At 36.7% G+C, this 25,762-nt stretch overlaps 1 protein-coding gene across 5 annotated transcripts in view; it reads right to left on the bottom strand.

Annotated features, from left to right (window-relative positions):
• The window catches only part of LOC146001367 (carnitine O-acetyltransferase-like), a 57,046-nt gene that overhangs the window by 17,466 nt on the left and 13,818 nt on the right, over positions 1-25,762 (bottom strand). For all 5 annotated transcript variants that reach the window (XM_083138697.1, XM_083138685.1, XM_083138690.1 and 2 more), the window contains 6 exons: positions 21,679-21,832; positions 18,950-19,121; positions 17,160-17,338; positions 10,649-10,749; positions 6,312-6,443; positions 1,584-1,706 (listed from right to left, as the gene is read on the bottom strand). In XM_083138697.1, the coding sequence (XP_082994823.1) occupies positions 1,584-1,706; positions 6,312-6,443; positions 10,649-10,749; positions 17,160-17,338; positions 18,950-19,121; positions 21,679-21,832 (861 nt within the window). The remainder of the gene's footprint in view (positions 1-1,583; positions 1,707-6,311; positions 6,444-10,648; positions 10,750-17,159; positions 17,339-18,949; positions 19,122-21,678; positions 21,833-25,762) is intronic.

Consider the following 25,762-nt stretch of genomic DNA (forward strand, 5'->3'; position numbering starts at 1 on the left):
AACAAAAAATAACAAAAGTTACAACAGCATCAAATTATGCATTTGTTAACAAGAACATTTATAACATATAAATGTTATTTATAAGAAGAAAATATTTCTTTATTATCTCCTTTTGAGATAGAGTAAGTCTTTGTTTTTATAATTTAGCATGCATCCATTCCACAACTGAGTATACTCATTATGCCAATTTCTTCATCCAGGTTTTCTACAATCCTGAACTTCAGTTTTCAAAACTCAACATCTGGCTAAATCACATCCAAATGTAGAACATGTGTGTGTCACTTTATGTAACTTTCCTCAAAAGATTAATTTAAGGAATTGTAGCATTTATAAGCTTGCTTGTTAAGTAAGATGAAAGCAGATACCTATTAACTGCTTCAAATTCAACATGGCATATTTTATACATATGAGTGCCATTCCACAACTTTCCAATCTTTTGAAAGATTATATCATAATCAAAGTTCATTCAGATTCATAAAAGGCTTCTATATAGCTTAAGCATCCAAGTTATTATAAAATTGCAAAGTTTAATGCTTTAAAAGCAACAATTATTGTACAAATATATATCCACCCCATATTGCTATATCTGTACTTATCTTTTTTCCATCTTGAGATTTTTTTTTAAAAGTCACAGACAACTAGTATCAGAGTAACTAGTTAAAGCCCGATTTTTAGTATGTGTTATCGTCAATTCTTTGTGTTTTTTTATTTTTATCAATAAGTGCTTAACAGCTTGAATGTTTGTGTAGTAAATGTACATATTTGCTCTGTTACAGCTATTTTACAATGTATATCACAATATACTTATCTAATGATTACAATTACCATTTTTTTGAATGTTGATACAAAATACCAAGGATGACATCATATTATACATTGAACAATTTTAAAGAGTTGACCTTTGTATATAAACCTTGATGCCAATGCAAATGTACACAATTTCAATAAATTTAATTATAAATTTGAATGTATCATATCTTTCTTGTCTGAATGAACACATATGATTGAAGATATGGTTATTTTTCATAATATCAATCAAAAATAACTTATAAATATGAATTCAAAATATTGCACAATTTGAAAATTTTGTCATGATATACAAATTGTTTTTTTTTAACATCATATTTAATAAAATTAATTTAAATAGTTATTTCAGACACTTAATTGCATTATATGAATAAATTTTGAGCAATCATATGACTAAATTATTATAAATATTGCACAAATGTGGAACTCTGAACTTAGCCTAACCATTTTCAAATGTTGTTATGACAATGTATTAATTTTATTGTCATAAAACAAATGCAGTAATGGCAGATCCAACTTCACCTGGGTACATCGGGGTTAAGGGGGCCATGTGTGAGGGTGCTTCTAGGACATGGCCGCCATCTTGAAGTCCACCATATTGGATTGAGGCTAAATTTTTCAAATGACAAGGGGGCCAAAATATTCTGATAAATATATTTTATTTCCGTACCTTAATGTTAAATTCATATTTCCTTATCTTTTCAAAATATCACCGTATTAAAAAAAAATATATTACATCACTGATACAATGAGAAAATTGAGGAGGATCGCCATACCTGTAATAAGCATACTGAATTCCCATTTGAATGTAACTGTCTGGACTGAGCTTTTGAGACTTTATGAACTCTTTCCCATATTCACGAAAATGGAGAGCAAACATGTCCGTGTCAGCAATTAACCTGGAAATACACATACACACAATTACAAATTACATGATCTTTACAAGTGGCCCATGTAGCCACACTCCTATACATAATATTTATCAACAAGTTTCTTTAGTGACTAAATTTCTTTAATCTACTCAATGTATCTATGTACTAAACATACATCTTTCTCAAGAGTCAACAATACAATGAAACGTTATGTCGGTTACAACAGAATGTGAGTGAAGCATAACGTTTATGGAAGAATGTTGGTACACTTCCACATGTACTACAATCATTTCGCGAAGTACATCTGGGTGATGCTTAATTTCTCATCATATTTTGTCAAGGGACAACAGGTCCTCAAAATCCACTTGTTTCCCTTGTCTCACGATTTTACACAAGTAACAAGACTTTTTTCTGTGTGTTATTATTCAACATGTGTTCTTGATGTCTCAAATGTCTCGACATTGAGTAAAAAACGTAATGAGTTGATGACAGATCATATTTTTTCTGAGCTTTTAAAACAATACTGAACCTGATATCAGTCTGTTTATCTTTAGTTCAAACAAAAAAACATTGTTTTTATTTTGCATTATTTTTAGATTTTTTGGTCTTTTTTGTCTTTAAGTCATTTTCCACTATTTTTTGATGTTTTTGTTGCATTTTTCTTCATTTTTGATGTTTATTTTTCTTTTCCACTATTTAAATGCATTTGCTGGCATAACTTACATATTTAAATTTCTTGACATAATATTTTTTAGCAAGTTCGCCATTAATCAAAAACATGGTCAATGCAAAAGCACAATATAATTCTTAACTGAAATATTTGGCAACGGAGTAAATAGTTAATTGTGGTAAATTTATTTTCCTTGCACCAAACTTAAAATACTTTGTGTGAAGCCTACTTTGAGGTTGCTTGCTGCCCACTATTATTACTTTCACCTGTGGTTTTAAAGTAAAATTTGTCACAATTTTAAAGATAATTATCATTTGATGTATGCGAAACACAACTGCCTTTTCAGATGCTGACCTGGTACTGTATCGTGCAACCTTGTGGTGTATTTTATGTAACTTTGAAGCAAAAATTGAAAACTGCATTAGCACTTAATATCCTTCTCCCCTTTGCTTCAGGAGTTGAAACCACCAAACAATGGGTTTTATCGAATTGTTCGACTACTCTGGTAATTTATGAAAAAAATCAAGCTTTGATTTTAAGAGCAAAAATTATTTTAGGTCATTTTTTTTACAATTTTTAGGTCATTTTTTAAATAATTTTAAGGTCATTTGGATACAAATCTTCAGAAATAAATGCAACCACTTCTTCGGAGTGACACAACAAACAGCACATGTTGCTTGCAGGTCATTTGGACCAGAACGTTTTCTCAATAGTGTGTATTATGTCGCCTCAGTTCGCTGTTCGCACTTGCACAGTGAATGCTTTTTTACAGACCAGAGGTATCCATGTTGCTTGTGTTTCTAATTTCAGACTGAACACTCTATTACATGTGCTCAGAGCAATGAATTGAACACACATGAGAGTGTGACCATATTCTAACAAAAACTGCATCATTCACTTACCTACTCATTTCTGATACATAAACATCAATCAAAAACAATTTACTGTAACCAGTACAAAAAAAAAAAATAAGTAGCCGGTATTTAAACTAATCCATGCACTTTTTTATATATATATATATACCTTGTACAGTTGGATCATAGATGATCATAAAGCACATACTGTTATTGTTTATGCAGTACTGTAATGTTTTGAAACAAAAAAACATGATGCAAACAACCCATTGAAGGACAAGGCCTGCCGTGCTTTTAGTTGGGTGATGAATGGTCAGTGCATTGAGTCCCATTTCTGCTGTTTTCTGGCTTTTAAGCCTGACTTTCCTGCTTTCAAGTACTTCCCTAATTGTCATCGTAATGCTGGGTCAACACCAAAATTTTGGAGTTCCCACCAGGAATCAAATCTAGGACCACTAACATGAAAGCAAGAGTGCTAACTATTAACGTACGTCGAAGATGCCTAAAAAATGTATATTTGAAGTTATTTTTCCTTGCAATGACTTGAAATTACTTACATTTCATTCTTTTCTCATACACATGTTATTTAAAGGTGACATTTGGCTCAGAAATATATCAGCAAGTTTATATGAATTGATAAGTGTTTCCTGCTTCATTGCACCACTAATTCTACTAAAAGAACAATGCAATAGAACTTATCTATAATGAACACTGATAGGGAACATAAAGATGTCCACTATTTCGAAAAAAGCTTATTATGCAAAAGAATGATTTATGCAATAAAATGTATTTTATTTGTTTCAGTATTTGGTTAATAAATCTATACCCAACACAATGAAATGCTAAGCACTTTAATTTTATATGAAGGTTTTGACAAACAAAATTTATAATTTCTCTTGTATGTAGTACACATTGCTTGCACTGTAGAATGATTTATCTTGTAGTCTATGGTTATTACAAGCATAAAAACACAGTTTTCATTGTGACGTTTCAGAAGAACACACGCTCCCTTCATCAGACATTTATTTTTAGTTTGATTAAGGATACAGTCATAACAATGATTAAAAATTTTTAACAAAAAGAATCAGTTATACAATGGATGTTGTCAATGTTACATTGTTGTAATATAGCAACTTAACTGTGAAATAAGCAGTCTGCTTTATTATTATTTCAGATTAAAAAAATTGATCACATTTTTTTAAAAAAATTATGAATCCCAAATATCATCAGGCAATTCAAAATCATCACTGCTTTCATAGAATTTCTTGATGTTTTCAGTTACATTAAATTTTAAAGATGGTGGCCTACTCCACTTGTAAAAAAGAAAACTTCATAGTGGGTCTATGTTACCATTTTCATTATTTAATTTATTCCAGTGTTCTTCTGCAATGAACAAAGCTTCCTAGACATTCAAATCTATGTTTCCCGTCCCTCTTTTTAAAACCCTTCTCTTTCAATCATGTGCTTCTCCTCATTGATGTGAGCTGACAAAGCTGTTCTTGGGTTTAAATTTGAAATTTCCAAATCGTGCCAATCTTATTGCCATTTTCCTCCTTGTTTGTCCTACATAATCCTTTGAACATGAACAACTTATATTATATATTCCTGTGGTTTCCACATCTGGTAGAGATTTTCTCATTTTGTATTCATTAAATGTACATTCCAAACTCCTTGGTGATCTAAAAACAATTTTATGTGAGAATCCCTTGTGGAATGGAATAGAAACAAATTTCTTTTCAACAGATTTCTCATCTTTGTCCATATTTCTCTTTTCCTTTAGTTTTCTTGTGACTTGTTTTTTGATTTGGTTTATTCTTTGTGTGAAAGCCATTCTCTTTTGCTATATTAAAAAGCTTTTCTTCTTCATTTTTGATATCCTTATTATTAGAACGTAGTTTTTGTGCTCTCAGGAAAACTTTAAAAATGTATTATCCATTGTTATACGAGAATGTTCTGAATTGGCATGGATGTATTTTTCCCCTGCTAGTTTTTTCCTATGGACTGATGTTTGAATTGTTGTGACAGTTGTTTAATTTTCAGATCATGAAAAGAAATTGGATTGTCATTCATGGGTTCACAAGTGAATTTTATGTGAGGATGTGATTCATTCAACAATTTAAATACGTCCATGATGGTGTTCTCATTTTTAGCAATAATTAGCACATCATCTACATATCTGGTGTAGAGTATGATATCTGCACCTATCTGATTAACAATTGAAGATTCTATGTAATGAAAGAAAATGCTGGAAATGATTCCAGATACTGGGTTTCCATTGATAAACCATTACTCTGTTGATAAATTTTGCCATCAAATATGAAGTAATTGTAATTTGCACATACAGTAAACCATCGCATCATTTCCCTTGCTTCTACAGGGTTAACCTTCATTTCAATAAGCCATCAAGGATCTCTGTGAAAGCAATGATCATTTTGAATTACCTGATGATATTTGAGATTCATAATTTTAAAAAAAAATGTGATCAAAAATTTATTATCTGAAATAATAATAAAACAGACTGCTTATTTCACAGTTAAGTTGCTATATTACAACAATGCAACATTGACAACATACATTGTATAACTGATTCTTTTTGGTCAAAAATTTTTAACCATTGTTATAACTGTATCTTTAATCAAACTAAAAATAAATGTCTGGTTGTTTTTTTTTCCTAGCAGTGTATCTGATATGCATTTTTGCAAGCCATGAATTCAAACACAACACTTTTTAGATGCCACTCACTTCATATGATAAAAGCAGTATCCACTTTAAAGATAAATGAGTTTCAACACTCGGATACTCTTAAAACTTAATTCACATGTAAATATGTCTGGATACCAGCAAACCATCGCAACTACTATTACTCACTGTTGCAAAACTGTTACCTCCGAATTCCAGAAACTACCATTTTTTACCACGCTGCCCATTGTACAGAAGCTTTAAACTGGAAGTTTTCAGTATCTACTTCTGTTATTGAGATGTGTCCACTATTTAGAGGTTTACGACAGGAGAAGTTTCTTTTTCTAAAATTATTTTTGAAAAGAAAGAAAGGTTTTATGGCTCCCTTCTATATGTCAAGCAATCAATAACTTAATAGAGAGAACTTACTTGTCTACATTTCTCTTTGTTCTCAGTATTGCCTTCTTTACTTCATCTGAAACTGTAAACTCAAGTTTTTCAGGCTCATATACATTAGGACAGGACTCCCATTTCCTCTTTGCCGCTTCACCACCTTTTTCTCTAGAAAAGAAAGTTGCATGTCTTTTTTAACTCAATATCAGGCAAAGTTTTGTATTTTTGTTTCTCATCGTCACTTTTCTTCCTATTTTGGTTAATCACGATGATGAGGATGATTGATGATTACATAAAATTGGTGAAGGGACAAGTGTAAAGAACACCCTTGCTCAGGATGGAATTCTAACCTGGTAACTTAGGACACAAGAGTGAAAGTCAACTGCTTAAAGCACTCAGACTACAACCATTAACAGGCAAGTGTTTGTGTTTGTCTGTAATTCTGTTGTGCAGTTCGCATTAAAGTCATTTATTTTAAATAATGATACGAACATTTTGTTTATCTTTTCATATGTGATCGCAGTGTAAAGCAACTATTACTAAGAATGGAACAGATTACAATTAGAGATGGACAATATCGGAAATTTGATATTGTGATATATCATCAAGAAAATATCATCACAGATGATACAATATGCTATTGTTTCATATCGTTATATCGACAATATATCGTCTCCATGATAAATATTGCAATATTAGGGATGTGCCGAAGCAGATTACAGATGTATGAAAATCGGCCGAAATTGACACATCGGTATTGGAATCAGCAAAAATACGATATTTAAACCGGTACAGATTATACTAGAGTTGTTACCTTCTAATAAGTTTTATATTCTAGTTTTGTAAGATTTATTGAAAATTTGGCAATGATTCGTCATTATTGTAGAGTTTTTGTAATAAAATTATTGCAAACTCATTCAGAGGATCAACCTAACTATAAATCGGAAATAAAACAGTACATTGCTGAACCAGGATCTGCTGTTGTATTGGAAATTCAAAAATGAATATTCAAACCTGAAGCAAGTCCTGAGAAAATACTTGGGCATACCTGCTGCATCAGTATTCAGTGATTGAGTGTTCAGTGTTGCTGAACAGATTTGAGATAAGAGAAGAAGTAGGTACTTCCTGAAGTGCTTCCAAATCTCGTGTTTCTGAAGTCGTATCTGGCAGAACAGGAATTCATTTTGCATTTCAAAGAACTGCTTGTGTACTAATGTTTAATCTCTTGAGAATCCATGTTCTTCTTAAAGGTTCACATAACATTTTGTAGATGCAAATGTACATTTGCATCTCTTGAGATTATATATGTATATACATATGATATGCAATAGAAATGTACATAGCAAATTTATTTTTGTCATGCTGAAAATAACATCCCACTTCTGTTTAATAATCTTATGTATCGGAATCGGTTAAATATCGGCATTAGTAAATATTTAGCTTCATCACATCCCTACCAAATATCATGACGATATATCACTGACACAATATATATGGCTAAAATATTATGATATATATTGCCAAATATCGTGATGATATATTGTCTAGTTGATATAGCCTGGACAATATTTTTTAAACATCGTGATATATCATCTGGATGATATATTGCCCAACCCTAATCACAATAATTCCTTGCTAATCTGCAGAGAGAGGACTAGATTAGCAATAGTATACCAATACTTAAGTAGAATTCTGTTTTAAATTTAATGTTACTAGCTTACTGTAATGTACAGTAGAGATAAACTGACATGAAATTTTTGCCAATAGCGGTATAGTTTAACATGGCGACAATGAGACAGGTGGCATCATATACCGTCACATCGAGTACTGTATTCAATAAAAAAAGAAAGAAAATTTTGTAAAAATGTGATGTTTTAGAAGAAGTGGTTTAGTTCACAGCATTCTGTCAATCATTCCGAATCCATTTCCAGATCCTTCTTTAGGGAGTCCAGGAATTAAAAGATTAAATGATGGTTTAAAATGGGTGAAGGAAGGAGGGTAAAGTACGAAAACGGGATCATGCTAAACTTACAAAGAGGGAGGGGGGCATGTGAGGAGGTCCTGTCTGTCATCCAGCTTCAAACCATTGAGTATTTTTCTCTAAAATAAGTAAATTTCACTAAACATTTCCAATTTCTACGCCAGTTGTAACATGTGTAACCACTTGTCCCATTTGTCTCACTTCGCCTTCCTTGTTTGTGCCTTTTCCCCAACGCACACTCATGACATACTCCACTGTTCTTGCTTGGGACGAGAATGAGACAACTTTTCAGAGAAGGAGGTTCGATAAATAAGAGCAGATTAGCAAAAGTCTACAACTCTAAGGGTATCAGCTATTAGAGGCATATTGGTTTGCCAGTTTGTCAGTAAAGTGCTAAATTCTCTCACTGCATAATTCATGAACTCTGCTTTTGTAAATTTCTAAATGTGTGATATGTTTCTCTACGGCAAAACCAATTGCAGTCAGCTGATTACAAAAAATGATTGAGTCAGGTTTTGCATGGAACACTTAGAATGTTATATTGGATCAGTAAAATATCGTATTGGTAAATTTTGTATCAGTAGAGCCAGATATTTATGGAGAATAAAAGATTAAGATTTCAGGCAACAACTAGGCATATTTTGAGATCAAAAGCAGTATATAAAATGGCATTTTGGTGTTAATATGGTGAATAAATACCTAAAATCTATTTAAAAACTATACTTCTTACACAAAATTAACATTTCACTTCAAATAGCACATTTATATAGTTATCAGAGTATTAAGTTTGTTTCTGTGTAAAGAAGTCCAGTTTTGCTTCTCAAATATTTATAGATGAATTAATCAATTTTCCTTGATTTGCATAACTCACAAGATAATTCAGACATCAGAAAGTGAGTAAATAAACCATATATTTTGTGTTTAAGAAACATATTTCGCATTTTCCAGTTCATTTCGCATCATTTCGTGACAAAACATGGTAGCAAAATGTACCTCATACCTTCCAAAAACATGAAAAATTAACATTACAATGTGTTATTTCACATTTTGTGTTTTCGTCAAAAATGAAATATGCATGCACCTATGTATCAGTATTGGCAAAAATTTTATGTCAGTCCATCTCAAAATATAACAATGTACTGAACCTTACATTTCATAAAAGTAGTAAGTGAACACTTAATATCAATATGAATGAAAGATCCATGTGGAAGAAAAACAAAAACAAAGAAAAAATGAAACAGGAATTACATTTATGAATTTAACTTTTAAAAATTTACTGGATACCTTTCCATGATACAGCTGTTACCTATTATCAACATTTTCGTGCACCAAACATTTATCTCAATCTAAGTATTTGAAATGGATTTTGTGTCAGGAAACATTCAATACGAAATACAGCTCATGTTAACAGAAGTATATAAATTTATATTAAAAAGCATACTTAAATACCGTATTTACATGCATATAATGTGCGTGCATGTATAATGCGCACCCTGGTTTTTGATGGAGAAAAGTGTCAAAAAATGACATTTCGTATATAATGTGCAGTATAATCCAGCTTTCTTAGTTGTAGGTCGTAAAGCTGTTGCTATGCCAATCAAAAGTGAATTACATCACACTGCTTATATGCATTCCATGTGACATGCTAGAATTTAGCCAGAATGGCACAGCTTTTCCTGGTGTCGCAGAACATTACATTGCAAAGTAAAAAATCATGGGAAATGGCATTTAAACTTTTATACATGGTTTTGCTCATTTCCTATTTACTTCTTCTAAAAAAAACTTCCAAGACTATTCAACTGTTCTATGACTAACGAACGTAACATTTGTAAGAGGCACATTCAGGACCCTCAAACTAGCAGTTAACAACACACGATTTCTTTCTTTAAGGCATTTACACACTCCATATGTGTCATATTATTTGGCCAGTAATACATTTTAATTATTATTTTCTTTTTCCTTATCTTTTCTTTCATCCAAAGTACTACAAAAATCACAACATTCCTTCATTCTGTGATGAGCTTATTTCAACCGCACTGCACATTAGTGTTACCATCTTGAACAGAATATTGTTGCCATATTCAGAAACTGCATAATGTAAGCTTAAAAACAATATATAACATGATAGGGTTTTGTAAACATGAAAAATCAATGCAAGTGTCACGAAATCATGGAATGACCCTGTACGGTTTCATGTTGGCTGTCCGAATTATTCCGTGAATAATACGGACCATTGTTTTTGGGGGCAAAAATGTTGGAAAAAAGTGTGGATTATACATGAGTAAATACGATAATCTTGAGGTGTGCTAAGGACTATGAAATTATATGAATGGGAATCTTAGTAAATTACACATTCATGTAAAATGCAATTACCTTCATTATTTACACTTACACGTAATCCACGATGTGATCCATCAAATGAGTGATCACTCCACCTTCCGCTGGTGCATGTTCATATGTTAAACCCACCTCTCCAGAGGGACTAATACAAAACTGAAAAATGCAAATAAATGGATGGAGATAAACGATACATGCATCTAAAGGCAGATTATCTAAAACTTGTATCACATATTTCAATTAATACCTGCACTGTAATGTTTCCATTAAGCTAAAGCAATAAATTATTTCTTAAAACCATATTAATCCAACCACCCAAAAGAAATTGATGTTTTGCATTTCTCTGTTTGGGGAACACATTTTCAATGTCTGTTGTTTTGGCCACGTGACCGCAATGGGTTTTGCCTTTGTAAAACGTACCGCACATTTACAATACCATGGTATACGATTTTTATTCTTATATTCTAATAAATAATAATAAGCTACTTATACATCAGATTGGTAATACAGTCAACTCTTGATACAATGACCTTTCACAGTTCCCGGGAAAAGGGTCGTTATTTTGAAGGGGTCGTTATTGGAATTTGCACCAATTTTCAGCTTAAACGGAGCTCAAACTGACACAAAGATGCCTAGGAGAGGGTAACACAATTTATCCTCATAGTTATACAACCGGTTATGCACATGATGCATTTTGTGAGAAGGAAAATAGAACATGAAAACGTTTTCACAAATAAAGGATTTAAAATAATGTTACTTTCTTTCAATTGTGCACAGTCGTTGCTCTTCCAGGAAATTCTTACAATTTTGGTTCATGATAAACCAGTTTGCACTGAGACCTACTGAAAGGAAAACAATCTCTCGCTTATTGCAAGCGAAACTCGAAGAATCTTGACACCAATCACACTGGCACCAGCAAACATCGGGAGATAATTGGGCAGAATGAATGTTAGATTTTATACGGGTCTACTGGAGCATTGTCTGTTACAAGATTAACTGGTAAGATTAGATCTCTCGGGAGAAACAACACAACCTTTCTAGGCACCTGACCAAAATTGTAAATTTTGCTCTGGTTCGGCTGTTTAAAATACAACATAAAAAAAAGTCACGTTTTCTTTGCTTCAACCAACTTCATAGTCACCCCCTCCCCCATTCAAGGGAGCAGTCCAAACTCATTCCTCAAGTTGCATTGTAATACAGCGTGAAAAAGGAAACACGCAACTTGCGACCTGTTTTCACCCAATACGTATTCTAGGACACGTATTCTAGGACACGTATTCTAGGACACATCATTAAACAGCGTCGCAGTCGATAATCATTTGGGTTTGAAATTGGATTTCACTTTAAACTGTATATTTAGTCCCGATTAGACCATCAGCATAAAATGAACTCAAAACAAGCTTCATGAAACCTGCGCATTTTTAGATATCAAAATGGGAGATCGTTATTTGATTTAATGTTGGATTTAGGAGTATTCTCGATGTCAAACATCCGCTCCTCCAAACGTTTTCCCCTTGAATAATGTTTCTTTAAATCAGTCTCAACGTCCATTTCTACATTGAGCACTTTTCTTTTCTCCCACATGAATGGTTCTCGAAAAAAGTGGCGATTATATTGTGTGCATTTCCTTCCAACAGGCTCCGAGTGTTGAGGAAGTTTATTCTTGTCAGATGCAAAATAAAATTTACCCTTTTGCTTATCAGAAGGTGCAGAACATAAAGTTGTTTTAACTCTTCTCTTTCATTCTGGAGATCGAATTCCATTATCTTCAAATCAAAACAGCTTTGAGAGGTTCAAAACAATGACTTTCGCCTGCTGGATGAGTCATTGCTGTTATCGGCAAGAGACAGCTTTGCAGATGCTAGACAAAACACTGGTGCCAGCTGCAGCGTAAAAACAAGGAGACTGGCTGGAAGTTCGAGCAACAGGTGGTCGAAGAGAAAATCCTCAGCAATTAAGATAACTCAACTGTCAAAGACTGAACTCTTATCAGCAGTGCGAAGAAGAAAGAAATGACCCTTGCTTTAGGTTTTACTATGCACCAGACAATAATACGGGCAACATTTCCTATGCAGTAAATAGCATTAAAAGAAAAAAAATAGGACCTGAATTCTGCAATTATCACTTGCACACTAGTGACGGAGAATGAGCTGGGAAGGGGAAGGCGGTTTTTTTCCCCCAAGAATGTATCCACAACTGGTTGTCCTATTTTAGACGCCAAAGGAAAGGAAGAGCGGTCCACTTCCACCCTCTCCTGAAATCACCCAGCGTGCACACACGAGCAAGAAAGAGCAAGAAAATCGTGGCTGAAACAATCGTCATCGCTGCCCCCCCCCCCCCCTTACACGTTTGCTGAGAGGAAAAGAGACAGAAGTCACTCAGCCAACGGAACACTTTTTTGGCAAATATTACGACATTGGCACAGTTAGGAAACCGTATGAAGTGGGAAACGGGAGTTATGATGCATGTAAGATCGAAGTAAACTTTTGCGGAAGCTTGGATGACAAATCATTAAGCAGGTTGACGATCTTTAGTTGGCCTATGTGGCTTTCATTATCTCTAATAGTTTCACTTTTTATGAAGTGTTATAGGGAACAAAGAACACGTTTTGAATGAAAGCGGTTACTGGAAGTTGTCTGCTACAAGGCCAAGAGTTGGTCACTCACGGAGACCTGCTGAAATCTAGGTCAGAGCTGGACAGATGGTCCAGACTTCCAGGCACCATGCATCTGTATTTTGGAACATTCCTGTGATCTTATCTCTAATTTCTCAAGGTGGTGCCCCCCCCCCCCCCCATTCAGTTGTCAGCAGCTCTTAGAACAAGGAAACAAGTCAAGGTCGATTTAAAATAACATCTAAGCACATTCGATCTTCTCTTCTCGCGGTATCCAAGAGCAAGCTAAATCACAATGGCAAAACAAGTCTGGTGCATAAGTAGTGACCGTCCCTGCGTTTGGGGGAGGGGATGACAGAGGTCAAGTGCTATTGGATATCACTCAAGCGTGGTGTGGTGGTGTCTATTTTTAGATCAGGCCCACTTGCGACCCCCAGAGTGCTCCTCAAGGGAATTGCAACACAGCGAATAAAATGAGTGCAACAAACGTATTTTTCGGCCGATTTCCTTGAATTTTTCAACTATTTCCCCCCCCCTTCAAATTTTTCACGGTTCCCGGGAAAAGGGTCGTTACTTCGAGAGGGTCGTTAAATCAGGGGTCTTAGAACGAGAGTTGACTGTACTGATAAAATAGCAATTAATCTGTCTTGTCCCTTATAAAAGAGCCATGGAGGTTCAGGTTGTATGCCAACTACTGCCATGCAGGAGATCCAAGTTTGATTCCTGGGGAAAGTTCACATGGCGACTTTCCATCAATGTCCCTGCGTGAAGCAGGACTAGAGTTCACCTAGCCTAAGAAAATTAGGACCTGGGGGCAAACCCAGGGAAGTACAGGAGGTTGGAGCATGGTGCTGATCATGTCACGGGTGTAAGGGGAACAATCTTGCACACAGTACACTCCGGACTGAATTTTGCAGAGAGGCCATTATAATTCTCTGTGGGGCATGTGTTGTATCCTGTTCATATGTGTACAATTATATTGTACAATAAATCAACAAACACATGGGAAAACTCAGGTTCAGAAAGTTACCGAGTGACCTTATTCAGGTCAGGTCTGACTGCACTCCTGGCTGATATGTAGGCCCTCTCCCATTGTTTCCGTACTGAGGTGTTGGGTGATTTGGGGTAAAGGGTGGATGATCCTTACATGGAAGCAGGGTTATTGTGACTCCTGATATGGACAGTGACAGTGAATTCCAGGTCTTGGGTGGAGGAGCAGTGGTTGTTAATACCGAGAATGAGGGCTGTGGATGTTTCCCCCAGGTAAAAGCACCACATATGTTGGATACACGTAGACGGGGTTTGAGGAGTGGCAGGTTTCTTTTGAAGAGCACAGGAACTTATGAGAATGGGACAAGTTTTGCATCATGCGCGGTTGAATTTGAGAGCAGGTTGAGGGAATATTGGGGACCAGGATGTTTTGGAGATTGGGAGGAAGTATGCTTTAAAACAATTTTGGTCTCGTCTGAAAAGATATTTCACTGTTGCCATCAATAAAATTAACATACTGGTTTGTGTGAGGTTGAAAAAGATCACTAAGTGATCTACTTTGGGTCACACTACATTACACTGAAGTTTTCGTGATTTGATCATTCATACCCAAAATATATATCTCTTGTGCAACAAATGTGCTAAGTGTATTGTCCAAAGTTTGGTTTGGTAGGTTATACTAAAATGTACCTATTTTGCTCAAATGTAAGCTAAATATATCTCTCCATTTATGCTACATATAAACTCCTCACAAAAAGTCTGCAATATTCCATTTGTCGGGGAGAAAGGACATGGGCAGGGCGCAGTGCGGGTGGAATGTAGTTCGAAACATGAGAAAAGAATGCAGGCAGAACACCATGTGATGTACGTGCATATCCGGGCAACAGCTAGCGCCATCTACAATGTGGTACAACCTATCAGTACCGGCCGAGTTTACCTGGCCGTCACGCAGCATGTCAAATCCAGTGTCTTCGAAGCAGTGCAAGCGTTAAATGGATATCTGGCGTTAACGATGGTGATAACGCAGTTTGATCGCACCAGGATTGTGACATTGTTGCAACAAGGGCGTACACAGGCGGAGGTTGCACGTGTGGTCGGGGTCACCCAAGGAGCGGTATCTAAAACATAGAAACGATTCAGGAACACGAACAGTGTATCAGACACGCCGAGAAGTGGTCGTCCAAGAATGTCAACACGCCGTCAGGATGCATACATTACTGTGACTGCACGCCGAAGGCCAACAGCGACTGCCCGGGAGTTGCAAAAGGACTTGTTGCAACCATCCAGCTTTCGTATCGCGACCCAGACTGTGCGTAATCGTTTGCATAGTGTCGAACTAAGGTCATATAGGCCGCTGAGACGTGTGCCACTGCGACCTCACCATCGGCGGAACAGACGAATATGGGCTGATGAACATCATAGGTGGGATGTGCAACAATGGCGGAACGTGATGTTTTCCGATGAAACAAGGATCTGTTTGCGGCCTGATACGCGACAACAACGTGTTTGGCGACGTCGCCAATGCCACGGGAGGCAGCAGCATGTGCAAGAAGTCCATCCCTTTGGTGGTGGTGGAATCTTGTTTTGGGCAGGTATCATGTACGGGCGACGGACACCTCTCATTCCACCGCAAGGGCGGTTGACGTCTCGACGCTATGTGGATGAAGTGCTACGGCTTTTCGTGCTTCCATTTCGCTACCAGTATGGTGCCGACTTTGTCTTTGTGGACGATAACGCACGTCCACATCGTGGAGCACCAGTGACCAATTTCCTGCAGGATGCTGACGTTCGTCGTATGGATTGGCCAGCACTCTCCCCGGACATGAATTGCATTGAGCATGTGTGGGCGATGTTGAAGCAAGCCATTTCACGTCGTCCACAGCCTCCGCAATCACTGCCAGACCTCATCCAGGCTGCCCAGGTTGAATGGGACCGTCTCCCACAGGATGCCATCGATGCACTCATCTCTGGGATGCCACAACGCGTGCGGGAACTGCACAGTGCAAGAGGAGGCCATACACATTATTGAGGGACTCACTTTATGTGTGTCACACACTGTGGCCGTTTTGCACAGTTCATAGAGAAGACGTTTCTTCCTTCCCTTGATTTTGGTTGTTTTTCGTTCACTATATTTGGTTGCTTTGGTGAACTTGGCAAGCTGGCATCGTCACTTGTCCTCTATTTTTGCACTTGTCCTATCACAGAGTGTATCATTTTTCTTACAATAAATGTCTCTGTTCCCATTTCTTCACTTTCTTCTTATATTCCAAACTTTTTGTGAGGAGTTTATATATAATAAAATAAGTGCTCCCCTGTGCTTAGCACCATGCCATGAACGCTCCACACTTTCTTGATCCGGTCTTGAGTGGGGGTGATGTGATCAGCATCATGCCCCTGACTGCCTTTACCCCCCAGGGTTTCCCCCAGTTACCCATGTCATTCGACACTGGGTGGGAGCTTCCGTTAGAAAAGTTCCCGGATTTGAACCAGCTAGTCAGACGTGTTACCGACTCAGCCACTGAGGACATAACTGAGAGAAATTCTGTTTTCTGTTGGACATTTTGAAACATGTTGACTGATCTTGCTCAATACCAGACCAGTCCTTGAAGATATCTAGGTGCTAACATAATTTCATCTCAAAGTTCAAAATTTAAAGCAGGTTCAATGGTAAAAAAAAATGGTCACTTCCCTCCTAAATTAATATAATTGAAAGATTTGGCATTATAGTCCAAGTGATATAATGAGATTTATTTGCATTCCGCAAATTAAGTTATGGAAATGTCAAAAATGGACCAAGAAAACAATGAAAATACATGCATTACAAGCAATGATTTTTTTAATTTGATCCAAGCCTCTGCTGCTTATGTGCAGTATAAGGAGTGCCAGCTAAAGTTAAATGTTTTTCCATGCCCAGGCAATACGATTTAGAAATGTTCAGCCAATAATTAATGTGAAATCTCACCTGTATTGTCTTATCAAACCATCTATTGCCAGTATTTTCCTTGCTGCCACCTCCATGAAGGCACAGGTGGGCAGCAACAGTCTTTCGATTGGGGTAACAATCAGCTGGTAAATCTTTGTCAAGACACACTAGAAACAAGGAACTTTGGATTTCCTCTATGGTCTGTTGGTTCTTGTTATCTGAAAGGAATAAAAAAAAAATGATAGAAATTAAATAAAAATGTTGCAGCTATGCTCAATATCCTACCACTAGGGAATTTTTTTTGCAGAAAACTCAAAATGTGGTAATTTCAAGAGGTGAGAAGTGTATTCTTCTACAGCAATTTGTCATGAATTGATGGAAAATTATTTCTTCAAGAGACTAAACATAGATATTAGAAACTGAAGATTGTGAATATCCATACTAGAAAGGACATTTCTATATTTTCTAATAACTGTAGTGTTTTCAAATCAAATTTGAGATTGTATTAATGTTATTTTATATAAATTGTTTCAGAATTCCCCAATCTCTCACAGGGTTCCCAATAATTTTGGAAAAAAAACCTTCTGCAATTATTCCATGTTTTCAGGCAATTTTAAAATAAATTTCAAGACCGTTCTGTGGTTCTTTAACATGCTAATAACAACCAAGTTTTTAAGTGTTAAACTGTATTGTAGGAAATAAATGTACAAAAATAAACTATAAAAACATTTCTATGTTTTGATTGATTCATTGAATTGGTTTATTTTACTTCTCTTTTCTGCCACTTTTGGCTAATTGTGAAGATGGGGATGTGATGATATGATGAAATTGATGAATGGATACTCACAAACACCCATGCCCAGGGCAGGATTCAAACCCGGGACCCCTGGCATCGTAGTACAATGTGCTAACCACTCCACCATGGAGGCTAATAAAATAAAATATTTTCCATCAAGTAGCTGATACAAGAAATAACTGGAACTTATTTTCATCCCCAAATCCTGGCAAGTGGAAAAACAATTGATTTGCCTAGTCTTTTCCATGTTTTTGGCTGTATTTTCAAAATTCTCCGAATATTCCATGACTTTTGCACACATAGATCGATTTCCCAGAATTTTCCAGGTTTTCCACAACAGTGGGAACCTTGCTGGAAAAAGATACAGCAATTATTACTGTCCCAAATACTATGTTGTTGTTTTTTGTTCTTGTTTATTTTTCAGTTTTTCAGAAAATCCTAGAAAATATGTTGCTAAGTGCGTTTTTATTTGTGAATTTTTTTCCGAAATCTACAAGACGTCCTCTTTCCATACATATCTAATATGTTACATATTATATTTCTCTCGCATTTACAAATGCTTTTTGGTAACATATTATTTGCAAGAACAAAATACACATCGAAATACATTATGTAGAAGTAATTAATGACAAAGAACCTAAAAAATTATTTTCGGATCCAAATCGTAACTAACTGCAAAATCCGAAGCGGAATCTTCGTAAAGAATTTCCCCAATATGTGCATAAATTGTGCAATGCTAGTCTCAAGCATATAAGCAAAAGCACAATGTAATCACAGACAGGAGCACAAGCAAAATTCAGGAAAGAAGAAAATGCAATATGTAGCGGTTGGAATTTGAAAGAGGTGGTTACGACACACATGCACAAGAGAAGCAGTGAAATTATAGCTCGTCATTCATTCACAATACAAGCGTATAGAGAATGATGAGCTATGCCCATCACCCATCTTATCGGACAGTTGTTGACGATGCCCTTCTGTCGCTCATCCGGAATATACGTTTGTCAAAAAGTCAGTATCTGTCATGCAAACTTACCTTGACACAAGGCCTCGTAAGCATTTGCCCATGTATCTCTCTCGTCACCTGACAAAATTCCAACTGGTGGTGCTACATGCTTGGATTGCTCCACAATAAAGCTCAATTGTTCTTTGATTGAATCTTGAGGTATAGGCTTTCCTTTGTCATCATAGCAGTACAACTTGAAAAACTAGAAATATGAAACAAAATATTATCTCAAAAGTTTGTCTTACGTCCACATTATGCTAATAAAGGCTAACCAGGACTGGACTTGCAATTTAAACTGAGGTCTAAACCACTGTGCAATGTGCCTGCACCGGGGATCACACCTGAGATCCCTTGATTACAACGTGACAGTGTTACCCTTATGCCATCAGGGAGGTGCCAAAACATTTGAATTGTTAAAATGCAATGCAAGGGTCAAAGGTACTGTTTCCTTCTCCAAGTGCCAAGTTTTGCTGTTAGAAGCATGGGAATTGAACAAAATAGCAGAACTAAACACTCATTTGCAGTATATTTACAGAAATATCAGTTGGTAAAACTACTGGAAAATTTCCTTGTGAAGGGAAATACAGGTTTAATTTTAGGTAACAAGGAAAATTTTATGAAAAATATCAAAATTGCCAGAAAATTTGAAGTTGTTGGACTCCTGTTTTTGTTTTACTTGCATGCCTGCATATAGGCAAATTGAAAACAGGCATACATAAGACTTAGATCAGAGCTTGTTATTGCTAGCTCCACAATTGTCCTCATGGTGCTGGGTCAACAACTCCCTGCAGGGATTGAACCTGGAACTAGTAACATCAAAAGCTAGCATGCTACTATTTTGCTGCATGAAAACTCTACAGTGCTTCAATCTTAACATTCATGTGGAATTGCCGTAAGTTGTAATGTTACATCATTTAGTACCTAAAGAGAAAATACAATTACAGTGTGCAAATTCACAATGCAGTTTGTCACTCGGCTACCTAATATTTCAAAATATAAAATAGTTCAATGCAACAAGAAACCAGCATTGTTATTGCTGTAATTTCACAGAAGAAAATGAGTACTTCGTATAACCTACCTTGAAACTTTGGATCCCACAGAATGCAGCATCACAATAGTCAAAGAAACAGAAGATATGCATAAAATAGCAGAAACTTTGAAAATACAATTGGAAATCGACAAGAGAAATGTTAACTTCATTTATGTTTCCCACCCGGTATTCACTTACTTTGCAAACACTTACAGTCTTGTTGTCAGTTTTTCTGCACAAGAAGCCAGAGGCCCCAAGTTCCAATGCTGACTGTACCATTGTGTTTGTTGCTTGACTTAGTTCATCATTCTCATTATCACAATTAATCCAAGAGAAACAGTATGTCCATGTGTCTGAAACCAATTCTATGCAATGCTATTGTAAACAAATTCATCCATTATAAACGACATGCACATGAAACCTCCCCCATATCTTAAGAGTTAAAAAGCATGACAAAAAATTAGGAACAGGGCAAAGCCAATTTATAATGTACAAGTATCAACCTATAATGGCTTATCAGAACTAGTATCAGACTGAATAAAATTCCAGTGTTTCATATTCCTTTTCTTTACGAAATTTTCGATAACTGAGAAGATATTGAAATATGACAAGTCTCATGTAATATGCTGTTCTACTGTAAGGATAAACGTAACAAATGTGTTTTTAAAGCTCTATTTTCGTTATTTCTTCTCATAATTGTAAAATATCCCAACAGAAATTTTAAAGTATTTTGACTTTCACAATGCCGAAATTAGCATTGTATTTTAGAATCAGTTAAATTTTGACATTACATTGAGTTCTAAAAGTGATCATCAAGTACACATCAAATGTCCTGCTTTGTTCAATATCTAAAAATAATACTATGTTTTGGCATGTATAGGACAGATGCGTGCACCCTGTTTTTGAGATAATTCCATTCACAAAATGTAGTTTCTTGGGATTTCGCTGAAGGGTAAAATCAGGAAAAGAAGCATTGAAAAATACAACAGGGTTGCAAATTTCTAAGCTTGCACCCATAGTAACAGTACTAGGCAGAACATTCTCCATTACTAGAGTTGATTGATCACTGAAATGCGTTCATCATCTGGCAGTAAAGACTCAAGTGAAAATGAGAAGGACAAGTGAAGTGATGAACAGTAGTAAATATTGTTGCTACACAAATTAAGACATTGGTTACACTAGTAGTTTCTACAAGCTATGTAGTATTAATGAAGAATACATTGTTTCAAAAATAAATATGACTTTTAATAATTTCAAATATAAGCCCTGTCTACTCTTTCACTCAATTTTGGGTAAAAGACATGCAGCATACATATGCATAAATATGCAATTCATTTGTCTTAGCCAGCGAGTTATGTACAGACTCGAGAGACTTTCAAGTGATTTCCATTTGGAAGTGTTGACTCAGGATAGCTATCCCTTCAAGAGATCAGTCTGCCACTTCACTGTCTCCTATGTGCATGTAGCCTTATGAGCAGTTAGGCTAATCAGGAGGGGAAGTGCAGTTTAAACTGAGATCTGAACCATTATACTAGTAATGCCTCCAGAAGATATCTAAGACAGGATGCCTTGATTACAGGCTGACATCAACTGCTACACAAATGCTTCACAGCCATGTGAAACGAGCTAATATGAACATCTTATAAGAACACTGACATCGACTCCTATCTCTAAATGGTTTCTCTAATACCAACTCCTAATATATGTAGATTCCATAAACAATACCTACATTGTTGTTATGAACAACTACGCAGTGCTGTGAATCTGGACAATACATCATACTATCCTTCGGAAGTCCAGGGACACGACACGTCCCAAGCACTTGATGGTACTGTGTCATATCCAGTGGATCCTTTCCCATTTTTTCTTGTGGTAGCCCATTCCTGAAAGAAGGAAAATCATTGAAATATAAGAACTGTACATATGCAAGTGTGTGTGTGACAGAGTGGAGGGGAGAGAGAAACTCTAACATACACACAAAAAAATCTCAACAATAGCCTCATTCATACATACCTGTAAAGGCTGTTACAAGATATCAGCTTGTAGCTCCAAACAGCCTTTACAGAACCAGTAATGAAACAGCATCAATTATGATGTACGACTGAATGGTTCAAAATCATGACTCCTAATGTGCAAAGAGCAACAGTGGAAATGTTACCAATAATGCTACTCAATATTCAATGCACCTTGGATTTTCAGCATTGTGTTTCTTAAAGAGGTTCCTTCCATTAAACCACTATCACTATGTTATTAATAAAGTTGAATAAAAAGTAAACATTGCCTTGTTGCAGAAACCACGTGGCATGGTGAAACCTGGTGGTGCAAAAACATGAAGAATGTGCCAGAAAGTAACTGAGATTAAGCATATTTTCTTTCATTAAAAATGTTAGTTCAGACTTTATTTTAGTTGGAAAATATTTTAATATTAACAATAGTTTTCAAAATACATTCACATTTGACATGGTGATGTTGGGAATTGGACAATGACAGAGAGAGACAAAAGAAAGATGCAGGCAGTGGAGATGAAATGTCTTTCTAAGGAGTATATTGGGGAAAACTAGAAGGGATAGAATAAGGAATGAGGAGATCCGACAGACAGTGGGTGTGGTGAAGCTTCAGGACAGGATAGATCAGGCACAGATGAGATGGTTAGGACACATTAAGAGGATGGATGCAGAAAGACTACCAGTAAGAGCTTACAATGTACAAGGAGTGGGAATAAGGCCAAGGGGGAGACCAAGATGTTGGCTGAAAGAGCAGATAGTGGAGAGTGTTAGGAGAAGAGGACAAGATGGAGAGGCTTGACTTCTATGCTGACCCAGCCAGAGGCAGGAAACAGCGAAGGATGATGACAATGTTGGAAATTATTTTCTCTAATCACACCATCACACCTTGACTTAATTAGGTAACTGTATCTTGGACTTCAATGAAGTGTTTCTTGTATTTTTCCACCATAACAAACAAGGGAGAAAACATCGTCTATCGAAACCCTGGTACACTTCTGTTCACAAAAAGTGGCACATTCGTTTGAGTTGAATTCCAGCTTCGTAGGCAATCGTGTCTGGCAGTACGTGCATCCTCTGCTTCCTGTTGTCAGGTGATGTTGCCAGTTGGTGGTTGGGGGGCTGGGCTGTGCTGCTCAGCATGGTGCAGTTCCTGTTCCCCATGTGGCTGGAGGGGGGGTCGAGTATGTGCACCACATCTTTTCTTTTTCAGGTTGGGGATCTTTCTGAGGACAGGGTGCCAAGTCTGTTGTGCCTGTCCATTGTCCAGGTTCAGTGCTGGTTTCTGTTGGATGATAGCATGGGTTTCTTTGACAGTGTTTTCTATTACAGAGCTGGTTTGGTGAAGTAAGGATATGGAGGAGATGGTGTGGTTAGTGGAGTGGAGGTGTTGAGAGGAGCCTGATTTTGGTTGTCATTTTTGGCATCTTTTACGTGTTTGTTAATCCGTTCTTGGACAGTGCGGATGGTTCTGCCAATGTAGGTGTTGTGGCATTAGCATGTGGTCTTGTAGACACCAGGGGATGCAAGTTTTGGTAGGTAGTATCTCTTGAAGTTGGGTAGTGCTCTTCTGATTTGGGATGTGGGTTTGTGTGCCACTCGGATGTTGAAAGGTTTGAGGGTATTGGCAAATTTGCCAGATGTGGTGGGGTGGTATGGAAAAGCGATCCATTTGGGTTTAGGATTTTGGTTCGAGTTATCTCTGTTTCTTGGGTGTCCGAGCTGGGCTTCTGTTCTTGCACACCACATGGATAGTTGGCACTCGGTGCAACCGTTGTTTAGGCCTATTTCAGTTACGCATGCTATTTCATCATGGAGGTCATCTTCTGTGCAGCTGTGTGTGAAGGCTCTTCTGTAGAAGTTCATCCATACTCCAGCTTTCTGTTTTGGTGGGTGGTTGGATTTTGCATGGATGTACTGGGCGCCCGAACCTGGTTACCTGTATACGGATGTCGTCGGATGCTGAGGTTGAGGTGGTCATTTTGTTCCCTTTCAACGGTGAAGTTTATGTTAGGGTGTATGTTGTTGAGGGCAGTTAGGAGATGGTTTAGGTCCTCTTCCTGTTTGCAAATGACTAGGGTGTCATCGGCATATCTTCTGTATCATATATGAGCAAACTCTGGTTGGGTGAGTATTGACTTCTCAGCCACATGCAGTACAATGTTGGATAGGGGTGCAGAAAGGGGGTTGCCCATCACTAAGCCTCCTGCCTGGTGGAAGAAACTGTCCTTTTTTGCTGAAAGAGAAAAGGAGAGTCGCATTGTAGCTGTACCCTAGTAAGTGGAGCCCAGGAAAGCGACAAAATCTTCTAAATACCTTATTTCTTCCTTCCTTCTGCATAGGTAGGTTATTTACATCGGTTTTCTACCTCTTCTGGTGAAGGCAACAAACTTAATAATGCCTTCAATCAGTTACCCAGTGTTCAATCCTGGGACTTCCTGCTTTGTAACAAATCACACTGACTATTTCGCCAGAGAAACCAAAAGTTCAAATTAGTTACTCGCCATAGCATTCACACCAAAAAAAAAAAAGAGAGAAGTCGTCTTGCCAAATCCCGGGAATACATTTTAGTGAGGAATATGTTGTTCCTACTTATTATATTGAGACAAGAAAAACCAGTCTTCAGGAAATGGGTTTCTTGGAGCAGTATCAAAGGCTGCACTAAAGAAATTGTAGTTTGATACCCGGTGGAGGCACATGGCATAGTGGCTCGGATCTCACTTCAAACTGTAGGTCCAGTTCCCAATTATCCTTACTGTGCATAACGTGGACTTCAACGCCAAACTCAAACAAACAAGCATATGTATGATGAAACAATATTTCTATGAAACTCACAATTTTTGCAGTTAATTTCAGTGCCTCTTCTTCCAAAGAGGGGTGTAAGGGGTGACCTTCCACGTAGTACACCCAAATGTCAACCTCACTTCCACGTTAGTGCACCCTGGACTTAAGACTAACGAGGCTCTGGCGACTGGCCCCATGGCCAGTATAATTTTGTTTGTATTGTCCTGTTCTTTTGTCCTTATGTGTGCTGAGTGCCCCTTTACAGCCTCAGCTTTTAACAGAAGTCAGAACATTTTAAATTTTTTAGTTATGCAACGATAGAGTTGTTATTTGTAGAGGTAAGGGGCTGGCCCCCGTATACTGTGACGGGAGCAAAATAGCCTAAGTGCTGACGCTCCCAAAATTTTAAATTCAAATTCTAGTCAAAAAAAAAAATTCTTCCAAAGAATATTGAACGTTTCATCTTCAGTTGTATTTCACAACTCGCTTTTAGTATTGATTATTGTAAATAGAAAATATTAGCCGCAACACGATGAAGAAAATAAAACATGCTTTAAACTAAAAAAATATCTAGACTGTCAGAAGATCTGTGGGTGTCATATTTTTTTTTTATTTTCATCTGAGCCTCAGGAAAAATAACAAAATATAACGCTACAATTGGTGTGACGACTTGTAATCAGGAGGTCCCATGTTCGATACTTGTTCAAGGCACATAGTGGTTCTCATCACACTTTAAAACACTGAAATACATAAACAATGAAATAATTAATGTGTTACAAGTTGGTAAAAAAGACCGACCATGAGGGGAATCGAACCTAGGATTTCAGCTTACAAAGCTGAGTTTCAACCGACATGCCCACAAACCAAGGTGAGGAAACCAAACTATTCAGGTAATTTCTACATAAGATTGCATTTTTTCCTGTCCAGCTCGAAACTTTTGATGCTTCTCGCTAATTACATTAATTTGATAGCAATACGCTTCATCAGATAGTGTTTGTATGCTGTGTACATTGCTGACAGAATAGA

Source organism: Lepisma saccharinum, chromosome 1, assembly GCF_977018435.1.
Source record: "Lepisma saccharinum chromosome 1, izLepSacc3.1, whole genome shotgun sequence".
NCBI classification, from domain to species: domain Eukaryota; kingdom Metazoa; phylum Arthropoda; class Insecta; order Zygentoma; family Lepismatidae; genus Lepisma; species Lepisma saccharinum.